The following is a 16748-nucleotide window of genomic DNA, read 5'->3' on the forward strand; positions in this document are numbered from 1 at the left end:
TGTCTCCATGCAGGGGAGAGAAGAAAATCCGTTGCTTTCCAGAATAGTAGAGATAATGTCTTTCTCTGGGGTAGAGGTTGGACAAGTTTGCTACTATCCTCCTTATAAGGATGGGGCTTACCTAAGCTTGGTATTCCTCAGCTAAGACTCAACCCCACCATGTATAAAGCATTCTCCTGAGTTGAATCTCACCAGTGAGCTTGTGACCAAGAAGAATGAACGCAAGCAAGAAGTTCTTGTTGTAAACAACAAAGTCCTAGATCTCTGATCTCAAAGTCTCCTGTATGCGGCTAGCAGCTGTGAGATTGTGGCAGGAAGGCTGTTTAGCTTCCAAGTAGGGAAAAGCATCAGATCCTTGAAAAATATAGGTCTTTGATAAGTACAATTGATTATTTATATACCATGCTAAGAATACTGTATCTGTGTATTCAATTTAATCTTTACAAACCCAGTGGATTTTACTTTATATATATTGTAGAAGAGGAAACTGAATTAGCATGTAATTACTAACCTCCTCAATATCAAACTTCAGGTCAGTGGCAGTATCACTCATGTAAGCACACACATGTGTGGCCCCAATATCTGTGAGTTTAAATGCAGGAATCAAGTGACTTCCTGGATACTTGGGTTTTAAATAGAAGACTTTATAATAATCAAAATTTTTCAAAAAGTAAACTGTGGAATTGTATTTGGTACCTGACATATATGCAAAATGACAGAAATTAGGGCAGATGCAAATTTAATATCTTACTGGAAAAAGTAATCCCTAAAGTAGTAGAACTTTAATAATAACTCTTTTGCCTGACCTAGTTAAGTAATTATATCAATACCTTCTATTTATATAAATAGACTAGAATATCAGAAAGCTATTCTAACCTGCCCAAATTGTAAGACATTTTTGTCTTAAACAAATAACTGTGCACCTTAATTTCCACTATGCTTACATATGGCTAAAATCTTTAAGAAAATTATCTGATAGAGGAGTGAGTGATCTACAAGTTTTTTAAAGAACATATAGTTATACTTGTCATATTTATAATCTGTAAATCACTAATGCCATATAAATATTTATGATAGGTTGGTTATTACTTTTTATAATCGGTGTCACTTTTCTGCAACAATTTTGCATATTTAAAAATAAGAAGCTGAAATTAGGTATTGTTAAAATATTTACTTTTAGAAAAAGTAAATAGTTCAAAAATCCCAAGTTAGTTTATATAGTCTTAGATTTTCTAGTAGATATGATATTTTTGTCTATATTATTAATTTTAATGGTGAAATAATCATGACATTCCTTTTAGTTATTCATACAGCATTTTCTATAATGTAAAGGACATTATTCCTGTCTACAACACTAGAAGTTAGAAGACAAACGATCGAAGCTTTGACATACCAAGGGAATATGCTATTTTATCCAGCATTAAATTCTATTTACCAATTCTATATTCAAAATAAAGACTTTTCTGATATCGAAGCTCCTAAAAAGTTTACCATACCCACACACTCTTTAAGAAAATATTAACATGCCATGCTCATGGATAGGAAGAATCAATATCGTGAAAATGGCCATACTGCCCAAGGTAATTTATAGATTCAATGCCATCCCCATCAAGCTACCAATGAGTTTCTTCACAGAATTGGAAAAAAAAACTGCTTTAAAGTTCATATGGAACCAAAAGAGAGCCCGTATTGCCAAGACAATCCTAAGTCAAAAGGACAAAGCTGGAGGCATCATGCTACCTGACTTCAAACTATACTACAAGCCTACTGTAACCAAAACAGCATGGTACTGGTACCAAAACAGAGATGTAGACCAATGGAACAGAACAGAGTCCTCAGAAATAATACCACACATCTACAGCCATCTGATCTTTGACAAACCTGACAAAAACAAGAAATGGGGAGAGGATTCCCTATTTAATAAATGGTGCTGGGAAAATTGGTTAGCCATAAGTAGAAAGCTGAAACTGGATCCTGTCCTTCCTCCTTATATGAAAATTAATTCAAGATGGATTAGAGACTTAAATGTTAGACCTAATACCATAAAGTCCCTAGAAGAAAACCTAGGTAATACCATTTAGGACATAGGCATGGGCAAGGACTTCATGTCTAAAACACCAAAAGCAATGGCAACAAAAGCCAAAATTGACAAATGGGATCTAATTAAACTAAAGAGCTTCTGCATAGCAAAAGAAACTACCATCAGAGTGAACAGGCAACCTACAGAATGGGAGAAAATTTTTGCAATCTACTCATCTGACAAAGGGCTAATATCCATAACCTATAAAGAACTCAAACAAATTTACAAGAAAAAAAACAAACAACCCCATCAAAAAGTAGGCAAAGGATATGAACAGACACTTCTCAAAAGAAGACATGCATACAGCCAACAGACACATGAAAAAATGCTCGTCATCACTGGCCATCAGAGAAATGCAAATCAAAACCACAATGAGATACCATCTCACACCAGTTAGAATGGCAATCATTAAAAAGTCAGGAAACAACAGGTGCTAGAGAGAAAGTGGAGAAATAGGAACAGTTTTACACTGTTGGTGGGATTGTAAACTAGTTCAACCATTATGGAAAACAGTATGGCGATTACTCAAGGATCTAGAACTAGAAGTACCATATGACCCAGCTGTCCCATTACTGGGTATGTGCCCAAAGGATTATAAATCATGCTGCTATAAAGACACATGCACACACCTGTTCATTGTGGCACTATTCACAATAGCAAAGACTTGGAATCAACCCAAATGTCCATCAGTGACAGACTGGATTAAGAAAATGTGGCACATATACACCATGGAATACTATGCAGCCATAAAAAAGGATGAGTTTGTGTCCTTTGTAGGGACATGGATGCAGCTTGAAACCATCATTCTCAGCAAACTATCGCAAGAACAGAAAACCAAACATCGCATGTTCTCACTCATGGGTGGGAGCTGAACAATGAGATCACTTGGACTCGGGAAGGGGAACATCACACACCGGGGCCTATTATGGGGAAGTGGGAGGGGGGAGAGATTGCATTGGGAGTTATACCTGATGTAAAGGACGAGTTGATGGGTGCTGACGAGTTGATGGGTGCAGCACACCAACATGGCACAAGTATACATATGTAACAAACCTGCATGTTATGCACATGTACCCTAGAACTTAAATAATAATAACAAATTAATACCTTGATAATAATATTATTAATACCTTAATAATAACATTATTAATAATAATACCTTATTATTATTATTAATACCTTAATAATAAAAAAAGAAAATATTAAGGCATATAGCTGTAGTCAAGAAAACCAAACAAGACAATATAAGAAAATGGAAAATATTAAATTAGAATAATTATGGACATAGAGTAGGAGTGCAAATTACAAGTATTACAGATGAGAATCTGCTGCAAGTTTAGGACCAAACAGGTTTGGATTGGAACAGAGTGTAGAAAGGCCTAGAATAGACAAAGTGCCAAGTGAAGAGCAAGTGGTTTCTAAGCATCAGAAAGCTGTGATGTTGCCACATTTTCAGAAATTTGGTCAGTAATTGAAACAACTCTGAAAGAATTTAGACAGTTTACTACTCATGGTACAGCAGGTAGCAAAAGTTTCTTCTTGTTCACATGAGTTCCCATTGCCCCTTAAATCCCACAGAGGCAACAGGAGTCAGCCCAGTGGAAGGCGGAGCACACAGATCTGTGGCACATCTGAGGAGCACGGGGCTCAGGAAAAGCACAACCTATATGGGATTAGGAGCAAACTTACTCACTGTTGCCTTGGAAGAAGGCATTACCTTTACTACTGTGGGAAGTAAACAAATCTCAGAGAAGTGAGGGTCTTTGTTATAGTCTAATTCAATAAGCCCACTCACTAACTTGAAGGGAAACATTCTTCCGGATGCTTGCTTGGAAAGACAGTTCAAGACTTCTGAGCACACTGTGGAGAATTGATTTCCTACATGCTGGGAATGTGACTGGTATATTCTCACAATTTCAGACTAAAGAATTTTGAAAATATGGCAATGGAATTTTGTTCTTTCCTCTTGACGAAAAAGAAAGCTATTTAGAAGCCCCATGGAAGAGAGTTAAGAAACTGAAGAAACAAAAAGTTATGGCCTGGGGAAAACAATTTGCATAAAATAAATACACATAAAAGTAAAAGCAGAAACATATCAAAGATCATGTTAACTAAAATTTGGCATGATTTTAAGCAAATGAAAATATTGAATAGATCCATCCGGTCTTGGCATTCTAGTTTAATTGGCACAAGGACACACAGCATTTTATAGTGGTGATGAACATGTATATGTAGCATAATATACTGTATTATAGTAAAAATTATTTACAAACAATATCAATATTATTTGCTGATTTAATATTGTCAAACTCCAGACTAATCACGAAAAACTTGTTTTAGTTAAGTAATAATATTTAAGTGTAAAAAACATAAAATGTATGTAGGTGAAGGAAGTCGAGATGAATGAGCAGAAGTTGTTGTAAAATTAAGGGTGCTGGTGACACTTTTCTGAACTTGATGGAACAAGAAATATACAAAATATACACTTATCGAAAGGTTAAAAATTACCAGTGAGATAACTGTAGTAATATTTCATTATCACTATGGGAAGTTTGAGGTAGAGAAATAAGATAAATATTTATTTTTCAAAATAGTAACTATTGTCTCTAATTGATGCATTATCAGTGAAGGGATACACACATTAAAGTTACAATAGAAACAACCAAAAGAATGAAATACCCTAGTGGTTAAAGTGGTTACCGCTAATCAATAAAACAGGATTTTAAGGTTTTGTGCAAGAACAATTGATCTCATTATATTTTGATTTGTGCTAGTTAGCATTTTACCATGTACACAAATTATTTTGTGTCCAAAAATTCTCTTATAGAAACTGAAATTCTGAACCTCTCAGAGCCATTTTAGACTTATTGTAGATTGTGATTCAAAAAGGAGATTTCGATTCAAAAAGTAGATTTCTCTGCAGCTATTTTCTCTGGTATCATTGAACATTCCTTGATTACTCTTGCTTTGGGTAAATTCTGACATTAGAGTTGAGATATTTCTTTTATGGTGTTGAAACTGCCAAATTTTAAGAAAAGTGTTCCATTACAGAAAAAATAAATAAATAAATAAAAGCAATTAGAGCTCTCACGTTGAGAAAACATAAGCTAAATACTAATAAATATAAATGTATTCTTAGGCAAATGTAACAGGATTTAAAACAGGTGCTATTAAATACCAGATCTTTGGTAGGGATAGGAAAAAAAAAAGAATGAAAATCTCAAAAGGACAGTGAACAGGAGGTAAAATGGTTCCACAATCAATTTCAGAGTACATTATAATGTAAAAGTTCTCATTAACAGGTCATTTTTGTTCAGCAATAAACCATACTTTTACTCCTAGAGATGATTTGGGGAAAATAAATTAAAATTCTTGAACTGATTTTTTTGTTTGCAGTAATAACTTCATTACAAGTGATTTTACATTTAACTGATGCTACTAATGATGTAAAAATAGTAGAAACAGTAATAATTTTGCCAATAAGTAGAAATTTGGTATAAATATACTTTACAAGAAACACACAGAAAAGATTAATTAGTAATATATTAACTAAATCATCTATTGCTACCATAACTATCATCCCGCATCACCTTGGAAATATGAAAAATGCTACCAGGAAAGATGTAAACAAAATGGCTGGGTGCAGTGGCTCATGCCTGTAATCTCAGCACTCTGGGAGACTGAGGCAGGTGGATCACCTGAGGTCAGGAGTCGAGACCAGCCTTGCCAATATGGTGAAACCCCGTCTCTACTAAAAAAAAAAACAAAAATTACCCGGGCAACATGATGTATGCCTGGAATCCCAGCTACTCAGGAGGCTGAGGCAGGAGAATTGCTTGAACCTGGGGGGCGAAGGTTGCAGTGGGCCGAGATCACGCCACTGCAATCCAGTCTGGGTGACATCTCAAAAAATAATTTTAAAAAAGATATAAACAAAACTTCTAAGGAGAGAAAAATAAATGATGCATGTTTACTTGTTGGCATCTCAGAATATTTATTATGTAATATTTCATGAAAATTTGGCTCCCAAATATGTACACTCATAAGAAGTTGTCCAAAATCATAGGCAACATAGGCCAATAAATTTTTAGACTTGCAACAAGCAACCTCAAATGATTTAAAATTGCTTCTTTAAAATGTATATTTAACTCGTGGCTTGTAGTAAGTTCATTTTAAAAATACAATGTCAATTCTTTATGTATCTCTGCTTGGTAAAATAATACAAATACTCTTAAGTTATTTCACACATATCGCCAAAATTATATACTGTTATTGAAGGAGCACATAACCTATGACCATAACAGAAAGAGAGACTCCAAAGGGCTAGTAAGACACTGTAATTAGAAGGCAGCAATCACCTCTTCAAATCCTTGCTTCGGTGCTTATCAGTTGTGTGACTTTAGACTGGTTACTTAACTTCTCTGTGGCTCAGGTTAATCATGTGTAACGTGAAGAAAGGATACAAATAGCATCCACATTCTAGGGCTTTGGGAGGACTAGATGAAACAAGACATTTCAATAATACATGCAGCTAAAGGAGTGTCCAGCATATACTAATACGGGCAAAATGATGTTAGTTTAGCCCTTTTACTTTAAAGTGGCTATGAATTTATGTTCAACAAATTTAAGAGATTTAACCAAAGTTTACAAAAGTGACAAACCTGGGTTAAAATCAGTCTCTTAATTAAAAACACATAAATATGCAGAGCATAGATAATGAAGGCAGAAAGACTATCTGATAACTATTTTAAGTTAAAGAAATGTCTCTTCACTTTGGAACTTCAGTTTCCTCATGTTCCCAGCGGTTTACTAATAAGAGTTACAGCCAGGCACGATCATGATGGCTCATGCCTGTAATCCCAGCGCTTGGGGACCTGAGGTAAGAGGATTGCTTGAGGCCAGGATTTAGAAACCAGCCTGAGCAACATAGTGAGACTCTGTCTCTACAAAAACAAAAATTAAAAAAAAAAATTAGCCAGGCATGGTGGCGTGCACTTATAGTTCTAGCTACTCAGAAGGCGGAGGTGGGAGGATCACTTGAGACCAGGACTTTGAGAACAACCTGGGAAACATAGTAAGACTTTGACTCTAAAAATAAAGTGTAAGATTTAAAAGAAAATACAAATTTTGAGAACTAAATGAAATGACAAAGGCAAATTACCTTGCATATAGTAAATGCCAGATAAATGTTATTTTCACCACTTTCCCTCATATTTTACATTTGTACTGTGTTCTCTGAACTCCACTGAAACAAATTATATGTCGGGAATGGGGGATGGGACAGCAGCGGGAGAAGAAACATTTATTGGATACTGATATGGTTTGGATCTGTGTCCCAGCTCATATCTCATGTTGAATTGTAAGCTCCAGTGTTGGAGGTGAGACCTGGCGGGAGGTGATTGGATCATGGGGGCGGTTTCCCCTGGGTACTGTCCTGAGTTCTCATAAGATCTAGTTGTTTAAAAGTGTGTACTATCTCCCTCTTCTCTGTCTGCCTCCCGTTCTGGCCACGTAAGACATGCCTGCTTCCCTTTTGCCTTCTACCATGATTGGAAATTTCTTGAGGCTTCCTGAGCAGCAGAAGCCCTGATGCTTCCTGTACAGTCTGCAGAACTGTGAGCCAATTAAACCTCTTTTCTTTATACATTACCAGTCTCAGGTATTTATTTATAGGAGTACAAGAACAGACTAATACAGATTCCTACTATACATGTCAAGTAATTTGTTCACTTTATGTTACTGAACTCCTGCTAGACTGAAGTTGCTTTTTCTATAGTTACTACTGATATTCTAATTGCTGGAGTCTCTGGTCATTTCTCAGGGGTCTTCTGTAGTCAAGAGTCAAGCTCTTTATCTCTTTCAAGTCAGAATTATTCCTCAGCTTCTGGTACACTGTTCTCTCCTGTTTCTCCTTAAGTCCTCCACAGATTCTTTCTCCTTTTCTGACCCATGCATGCCAGTCTTTTCCAGAACTCAGACACTGCTTTTCTCACTTTCCGTTCCTCAGTGGATTTTGTTCACTCTCATGATTTGATGTATTACCTGTAAATTCTCCAGCATTTACTTTAGAAGAACCCAGACTACTTCTCTTAAATGGGTAAAGGCAAATGTGTCTACACTTGGTTTGGCCATTGACACCTTAAAAACACTGTGTCCAATATTGAAATTAACAATTTTCCCATGTCGTTTGAATTATCTAACAATTTTTCCATCTCGATTTTATCACCACAATCTTCTCAGGAGTTATCATTAATTCTCCTCTCCTTTCCTAAAGTTAATTGACAAGGCATAACCATTTAACTTCCTAAACATTTCTTGAATCTATCATCTGCTTCCTATCTCTGATATTTTAATCACAATCATTTCAAGCCTCAATTCTTACCAACTTCCTAACTGCTCATGCTCCTCCATTCTTGAACCATCATGTTTCACCTTTATCTATCCCTCATTAAGTATTTAAAAATCCATATATAACATTTCTCATGAATTTTGAATTCACTGAAAATCTTTGTGGACTGGTATGTTCAATAATTTGCTAAATATATTATTTCTTTGTTATATTATTCCATATTTATTTATAGACTTTGTAATATAATTTCCAAATAAACTAATCTAATACTGAAAAGATGTATTGTAATAAAAACTCAGAAAACCATACCAATTTTCAAGATATACTTTTAACTTAGTTGTTATATAGAATAAAATGTAATACAATTTTACTTTTGTAATGTTTTTGAAATTTAAAAAATTCCCAGGCATAGTTTATATTAACATGTAAATAGAAACATCAGTCACATAGTTGCATTTTTTTTCCTTTTCTTATTTAGTCACTTGCAAAATGTCTAAAGTTTGTTATTTGCAAATAACAGAAAATGATATATCCATAACAGAAACTATTTACTACTAAGATAAATTAATGTAGTAAATTGATAAATAGTAATTAACCAAGGAATTTCAAAGTATAATTACAAAATAAAAAAGTATAGAATTGTATATACAGTGTCTTTACTTCAACTAACTTACTTGTATCAAATATATTTTACAGAAAAATAATTCATTTTTATTTATTACTTTTAATTCAATATGGCTTCATTATTTCTTCTCGTTCCACAAAATATAGATAATATTTGTCCTGTATCTAAAATTGACAGTCTTTGAGAATTTTTTCCTATTTCTGAAATATCAAAACAACAATTTCTTTATGAGGCTCTGTAAATACTGCATTCACTTTGCTTTCCTTTCTTATTTTGAGGCTTAAAATTATCATGAGATCCTGAAATCCTCCTAGATTTTTTAAGCTGATAAGTTACATAAAGAAACTATAAGCTCAAATATCATTTCAAGAGACTGTTCAGAATGTGTGATGCTAAACTTCAAATGTATTTCATTATTCTTCTATGTACATAAGGATTGCACAGAAGATCTTCTAACTGCAAAGCAATTGACCTCATTTATATATTTGGAAAGCTAATACATTCTGTACTAGAATTGTAATAGCAAGTATTTCCTTACTATCGTACACTATATTTAATATTGGTACAAGTAAATGCTGTTGAATATGTGGTAGATCATACTTTTTAAGATACATACTCGGTGGAAAGGAGAATGACAGCCATATGCATTGTGGAAGTAATATTTGATTTTGCACTATTATATGTGGGCATATAATTGCTATATATTTCCTTCCTTATAATAAGCTTGAATGACATGTGGTTTCTATGTTAGAATTAAAATGTGTAAAGCACACTTAAGGTAAGGTCAGCATGATATAAGTTAAAGTGTAGAGATAGTCTGAAAAACAGTATCACTCCCTCCAGGGTAACTTAATGTGCTTTTTCAAGAGATGTACTCATCTTAACATATAGATCTCAGGAAAAGAGTTCACCAATATCAACATCTTAATATATCTCAACATATCCATTTTAAACCAAGAAATGCTCAGTTTCTGATTTCATCTTCTGGCCAAACCACATTGTACCGTGGTGCTGATGGGGCTTTCATCAATTCTGATTTGTCGGGACCCAGTTCAAACTTGTTAAATATTTGGACTATGACCACGGCTTTTAAGTGAGTGCATATATTGCATTTTGTAAATAGTTATCTTAAAAGAACATGCCATATTATGTATTGGAAAGGAGTTAAACAAAGAATAAGTATAAATGTCCTTTAGTGCTACAAGAATTAATACAGACCTATTTTTCACATTTATATCTGATAACATACAACCACATAAACTCAAAATTCAAAATTTCTAAGTAAAATTAGTAGGGAAGTTAAAATTTAGTCCAACATTAGTTTCATAGATAATGTAAAATACCTGTGTAAAATATGAAATTTATTATTTCACACAAAAATAGTCTTCAGAGAGGACATTGAAAACTGTCCCCTTTCAGGTTTGTTCTGTTTTCAGACACATTAATTTAATCCAAGAACATATTTCAAAAAATCCAAATAAGTAAAACTTTATTTTTATTATAAATCATTATGCAACACTTGCCAATAAACTTACTTAATTTTATTTATCCATGGATCCAATTAAACAAAATTACAGAAGAACTTACCACTTATGAATACACTACATTAGCTATGGAGAAGTATGCATGTTGCAAGAGTATATTAATACACTGATGTTCATCTGTTTCTCATTGAAAATTAATTCCATAATTCAGAGGATATAAAAAAATTCCATCATACAAAATTAAATGTTAAAACTAAATTATTCACCACTTGGAAAAAGGCATACATTAATTCTTAATCAATAATACTTTTTCCTTAAATCAGTTAATTTATAATCACAGCACAATAATGAAATAAACTTTGTTTCTTGATAGGGTTCCATAGCATTCAGAGTATTGAAATGAATAATGAAAAAAATGACTTTGCTTATAGTCTGTGATTATAGAATAACTCAGCCCCATAACTTGTCATATTGTAAATAAAAACTATCAGGCTTTGCAGTTTAATATGGAAAGAAAACTAAAGTTTACAAGCCGATACTCATTGTCCCCACATCCATCTACAGGTAATACAATCAGTCTCAGATGAAGTATCATTTGTTAAGTAAACAGCATCTTTTTGTTTGTTGTGGTTGTTGAATGCTCTCTGACCCCACGCCAAAATTTCATGGGTATCAATGATCTCTAATATAAGAAGGATTCATTACAAATCCTTCTCAAACGTGTGTCTGGTGTGGGTCCCAAGAAAGAATAAAAGCAAGCACAAGATTTTTGTACTTTACTGCTGGACCCATTGTACTTAGAAATGCATGGCTCACCTCAAGGGCCAAGGTTTGAAAAAAGTGTCTTTTAGTAACTCATGACAACAGCATATGAATCATTACAAATTGCTTTCTTTTAACAGTGCTTAATTTCCATTTTAATACACACATTCTGATAGAAATTGTCAAAAATCAAGTGATAAAGAATTTAAGAAAATTTAAATAATGTCACAAAATTATAACTGCCAAAACATAAAAGAATGGAAGTACAGTCATTAACAAATGTGTCCAGATGGTAGTTCACTATTATCTTTCCTGATGACTTTGATCACTTAGAAAAACTGTTTTTAATTACAAAATAATATAATGTCCATTTAAGCCTAATAATTGTATCAAGAAGCAGTATATAACTACATTTATCTCTACATATCCTTCTCTCTGTATCTGTAAATATATGTTGCAATGGCCAGTAGCTATAGAAGAATGTGAAAGACTTGTCAAAGAAAATGACCAATAATAACTTTCAGGCTAAAGAATTTTTTACTGATGAGTTGTTTCAAGCTCTCAATGTAGAGATATTTAGAAAAATATGCAAATACATACTATTAACTATAGAAAAAATTAAATCTCTTCAATTTTTGTCACCCAATATGATGTTAAAAGCACCACAAATAAAATTACAAATGGCATTTAATATATGAAAAAGTCATGTAATTTACTAGGATTCAACAGCATTTTACAGGTATAATCTGTTGAAATGAAATATAAACGCAAAGATGGTTAAATTTGAGGAAATATATCCATAAATCCCAATGATTCATATAATTTATATTTTACAGATGAAGAAACGAGACTCATAAACTTAATTATATAGCTAAAACCACACAGCAGTGAAGGACTGGAATTCTAAAATTTATACCCTTAATGAATAAATTAGGCTACTCCACAGGATAACAATTCATAAACCAGAAAGAAATTCCATAAACTGGTTAAACACACACACACACATGCACACGCACATACACACTTAGGATTAAAGTCTAGTATATAGGAAAACAGAGTTACATGAACAAGGTAAAAAGAAAAATTTGATAAGTTACATGATTCGCAGCTCCCAATAAAAGAAACCTCTAGTTGTATTTTTTTAAATGCAGATGAGGATTAGTAGGAATTATGAACCAAGGGCCCAGAAAAATAAGCTAGTCCTTTTGGTTAGCATTTCATAAATCACCCAGATTACTAAATTCAGAATTATCTTAGAGGGATTCATTTTCCTTGTCCATCATATCCAATTAGATTCAAAGCCTTGTGAATTTCATCTCAGCAATATTACCCCAATTCAATTTCTCCTGTTATTTATTCATCTACTATCCTGGTTGGGACTTGGTTGCCTTATTTCTAAAATAACCACCCACCCCAACTTCAAACAAACAAACAAAAAATTGTCTCAGTAACATAATAAGTTTCTCTAAGATTTACTAGAAACTGTTAACTCTTTTCAAGTAAAACTTAGAAAAACAGTTTTGGAAATGTTAACTCTTTGCTCAAGAACATAAACATTTTCATATGTCTGACTGAGATAAATTAATTCCAAAGCTTTCATGGCTGGCGATGACCAATTTGCACTATATCCTCTTCGAACGTATTCTGTATCCTAGAGCAAAGGGATAGTTTTCTTGAAGGTGCCCAAGGCCTTTAGGGTTTCATGTTCCTTTTCTACTTCCTTCACTTTTACCCAGCTTCACCTGTTACTTTTTAAAATAGGTTATTTTCCTTCTCTATTCAGGCTTCACTGAAACTCAACAATTCAAACTATCAAGATGCATAAAGAGTATGTGTTTAGATGCTTGTTGGGGTTAAAATATTCAAACTGACATAACTTGAAATGAATTAAATTTTAAGAGTTTAGATATATAAAACCATAAAACCCATAATCATAAGAAAAGTAGTTTGAACTTTGGAATACCCAAATTTGAGACAAACAGAAAATATCAATTAAAATGATCTTTTGATTCTAACCAGTGAAATTAATAACCAAATGGAGCACTTTAGATATGTCATATGTCTAAAGTTTACCGTGCTTATGTACCACTGCTGTGTAGACAACTTAAGATTTGTCTAGGGTAGAAAAATCCTACTGAAAAATAAATGCTTTCTACAATATTTTTTGATGCTATTTTTCAGTGAACTTTTGTTTTTCATGTCCTTTCTAATTCTTATGGTTGCATTATACACACACACATACACACACACACATAAAATCTATGGAAGATGGTCTATTCATAGACCATGCTCACAATTATGAACCTCATATATTACTAGCCATAAAAATATTAGAGGCTTCTAAAAATCATCAGAAATATCAATATTCTTTGAATGAATTTGACTTACTTTACAAATAATACTTTTTTATTTGCAATTGAAAAACAAATTAACAAAAAAAGATGGAAGAAATGGAAGGAATCCATTAAAGAACCCCAAAGAACTGGCCTTTGTAATACTAAATGTATGAGTTAGAAAAGGAGAAAAGTGTATAGTTACATTACTAATTGAAGGGTGTATGATTATCTATTTATGTAAAGTCAGAATCTAGAGTTTAAATCATGGAATGTATGTGTTTTTATTTATTTAAAATACTTGAATGTATGTATTTGGACCAATTTATGCACATTTGTTAATAAGTACATTAGAGAAATAGAGGAAAACTTTATTCATACTTTATGAAGAAAACCTACATTTATTAGTTTTAATGCATTTCAGGTAGAATTAAAGATTCTGGTCTTAACATAGGAAAACATATTATGGTGCCAATTTGACCTCAAATATAGGAAGTCAGAAAGATTTAAGAAATATCTCATTGCTGGTAGTTTATTCCTCACGTTTTCTAGAACAGAGATGATATTAAATAGAATTTCCTGCACCATACAGTCTACCTAAGGCATGCTTCTAATGTAAATGACAGTTGAAAGACTAGAAATGATACTAAACTTGGTTTCATATTTCCCCTGTCTCTCAGCCTTTGGCACTGTGTAGAAATGACACTCAAAATTGACTCTGTTTTTCCATAGCAGGTAGCAAAATCCTATACTTGCGTTGCCCTGACAATTTGTCAGAGCATTAGTTTAAATTCTTCTTGCCTCTCTTTCTACGCATAATTGAACACAAATGATCCTTATCCCTTGATGATATGACTTTTAAGAGTTTGCTTCTTGATATATTAATATACACACTATACAGAAAATTTGAGTAATGTGAAAAATAATTATTGCTTATTCACAAGAGATCCTCTTTTCAGATGTACTACCTTCCATCTTTAATGCACATAGAGTTCCTTTTGCAGCTTGTGGTTGATTATCATAAATTAATACTACATCAAAAATACCTTTTCATTCAAAAATAAGTCTAAATGCAGGAAACCTCACTGAAGTAAAATCTCATTGAAAGGCTGTGTGATACATTAGAGATATACACTTACTATGACCACATTTCAAATGTTGTTCTTAATAGCCTTCAGTGAAAACATTGGCTCATGGATAGTGAACCTGGTAGGACTTGTTTCTCACCTGAAGTGATTTTCAAAGATAAATGTGGTCAATTGTGTCTTCAATTTAATTGTGAAAATGTACTCCATCAGGAGTGGGAATAAGGAAGGCACAAACATAAAAGAATTTCAGTTAAAAGAAAACCACAATTAGCTTTTGGATTATCTGGGAGCTAATTAGTATATTCAAGTTGGTTCTGAAAGTCTTTATTTGTGCCATGTTGAAAACAGTGGATTGGAGGAGATGAGGGCTGAGGACTACAGAAGGATCCACACTGGGTGGTCAAACTTAGACCGGGGTGAGTCAGCAAGGTTGAGGCTTAAAGAACAGGGCTCCTGGGCAACATACATGGTGCAGTGTATACTGCTCCGGTGATGGGTGCACCAGGATCTCACAAACTACCGCTAAAGAACTTACTCATGCAGCCAAATACTACCTGTACCCCAATAACTTATGAAAAAAAAAAAAGAACAGGGCTCCTAGAAGGCAGCATGGCATCTCTCTTCTACCAACTGTTGTCATTCTTCACATGATCTAATGATTGAACACCAATTTACCATTAATTTTCAAATCAACTAATTTATTTCTGAATAATAAAATTAGTCTCTCTTAAAGGCAATGCTATAACATTTAGTTTCATTTTGTTTTTTCATCTTAAATATTATTTAATGAGTTAAGACCAATACAAGTGGCACAACTGAGGTTTGGAAGTTATATCTGTAATAAAATATTTATATGGTATTGTAATATGGAATAACAAGTACATCATGCTCAACGAAATACATAAGTTTATATTAAAGAAATTTCATACTCAATACATTTTTACTATTTGAATATCCATTCTTCACATTTTTAAGAAAAAAGGGGAAAAATTACTTATCCACATTAATAAGGGCACCCAATAATAATTATTAGGGGAGTTCAATAGTAATAAATTATATGATAACTGTTGAAGACAGTACTCTAATGTTCTAAAATATCTTTTCACTTAAAGATGTATCTATTCTCCACACTTCCTTCTTTATCTAGAGGTGCTAAGGACTGGAGCTAGCAGCCACGGAGACTTTTCAAAAGGGAATAAACAATATTTCAAATATAATAATGATACCATGTACACTATAATAAATAATCTTAAGAAAAGTCAGGTTATATATTATAGTACATATCTGGTTAAATGCATTTTATTTTTATTAGATAGTAAACTAATGAAAACAATGATTAAAGACTTCATCTGGTTAAAAAAAGTTTAACTTATAAAATTATTACACAGGAAATTATGAAACACAAACTGTATACATGGGGCAGACATCTTTGTTTAAAATGGTTAGTATTAATTGAGCAGTTGCAGATCTGATCAAACAACTTAATTACTACTTTATCAATAATCAGTTTGCTGCTCTAAAAGAAAAATATAGATCTAAAACACGTTTTAGACACAACTATTTACAGAATGCATTGGTTTAGATTTCTTCTATATGATGAGCACATAGGAAAGAAGTGTCTAGTTATTACTATCAAAATAAATAGAAATCTAAGGAAAATCATTTTTTGCTATAATAGTTGAGGCTAACAGGAAAATATCTTCAATAAAAATATAAATGACATTAGGCATTTGTATAAAAACAAACTTCATTGTGTATTTAATGACAACATTTATTGCAAAACATTTTAGTAGAGAGGGATGAATGTAAAATTATAAATATATTTTTGTCACTTACCTCTCTTAACATTTCTGCTTGTACTGGTGGGCTTATCTGAAGGACATGGGCAATGTCCTTCACATTTGACTGAGATCTGTTTTCCTAAGACACATGCCTGATATTCTAGTTTGCACTGTATAAAAAGAGAAAAGAAAGTAATTCAAATGCTTTAGTTATATCAGCAGAAACTCAAGAAATTTTTAGAAAGA

General features: G+C 32.9%; 1 protein-coding gene across 2 annotated transcripts in view; it reads right to left on the reverse strand.

The window, feature by feature from the left end:
• SPOCK3 (SPARC (osteonectin), cwcv and kazal like domains proteoglycan 3) overlaps nt 1–16748 on the reverse strand; it is a 495024-nt gene that overhangs the window by 123618 nt on the left and 354658 nt on the right. For both annotated transcript variants that reach the window (XM_008000219.3, XM_073017709.1), the window contains one exon: nt 16558–16672. In XM_008000219.3, coding sequence (XP_007998410.3) covers nt 16558–16672 — 115 coding nt within the window. The remainder of the gene's footprint in view (nt 1–16557; nt 16673–16748) is intronic.

This window comes from Chlorocebus sabaeus, chromosome 7 (assembly GCF_047675955.1).
Source record: "Chlorocebus sabaeus isolate Y175 chromosome 7, mChlSab1.0.hap1, whole genome shotgun sequence".
NCBI classification, from domain to species: domain Eukaryota; kingdom Metazoa; phylum Chordata; class Mammalia; order Primates; family Cercopithecidae; genus Chlorocebus; species Chlorocebus sabaeus.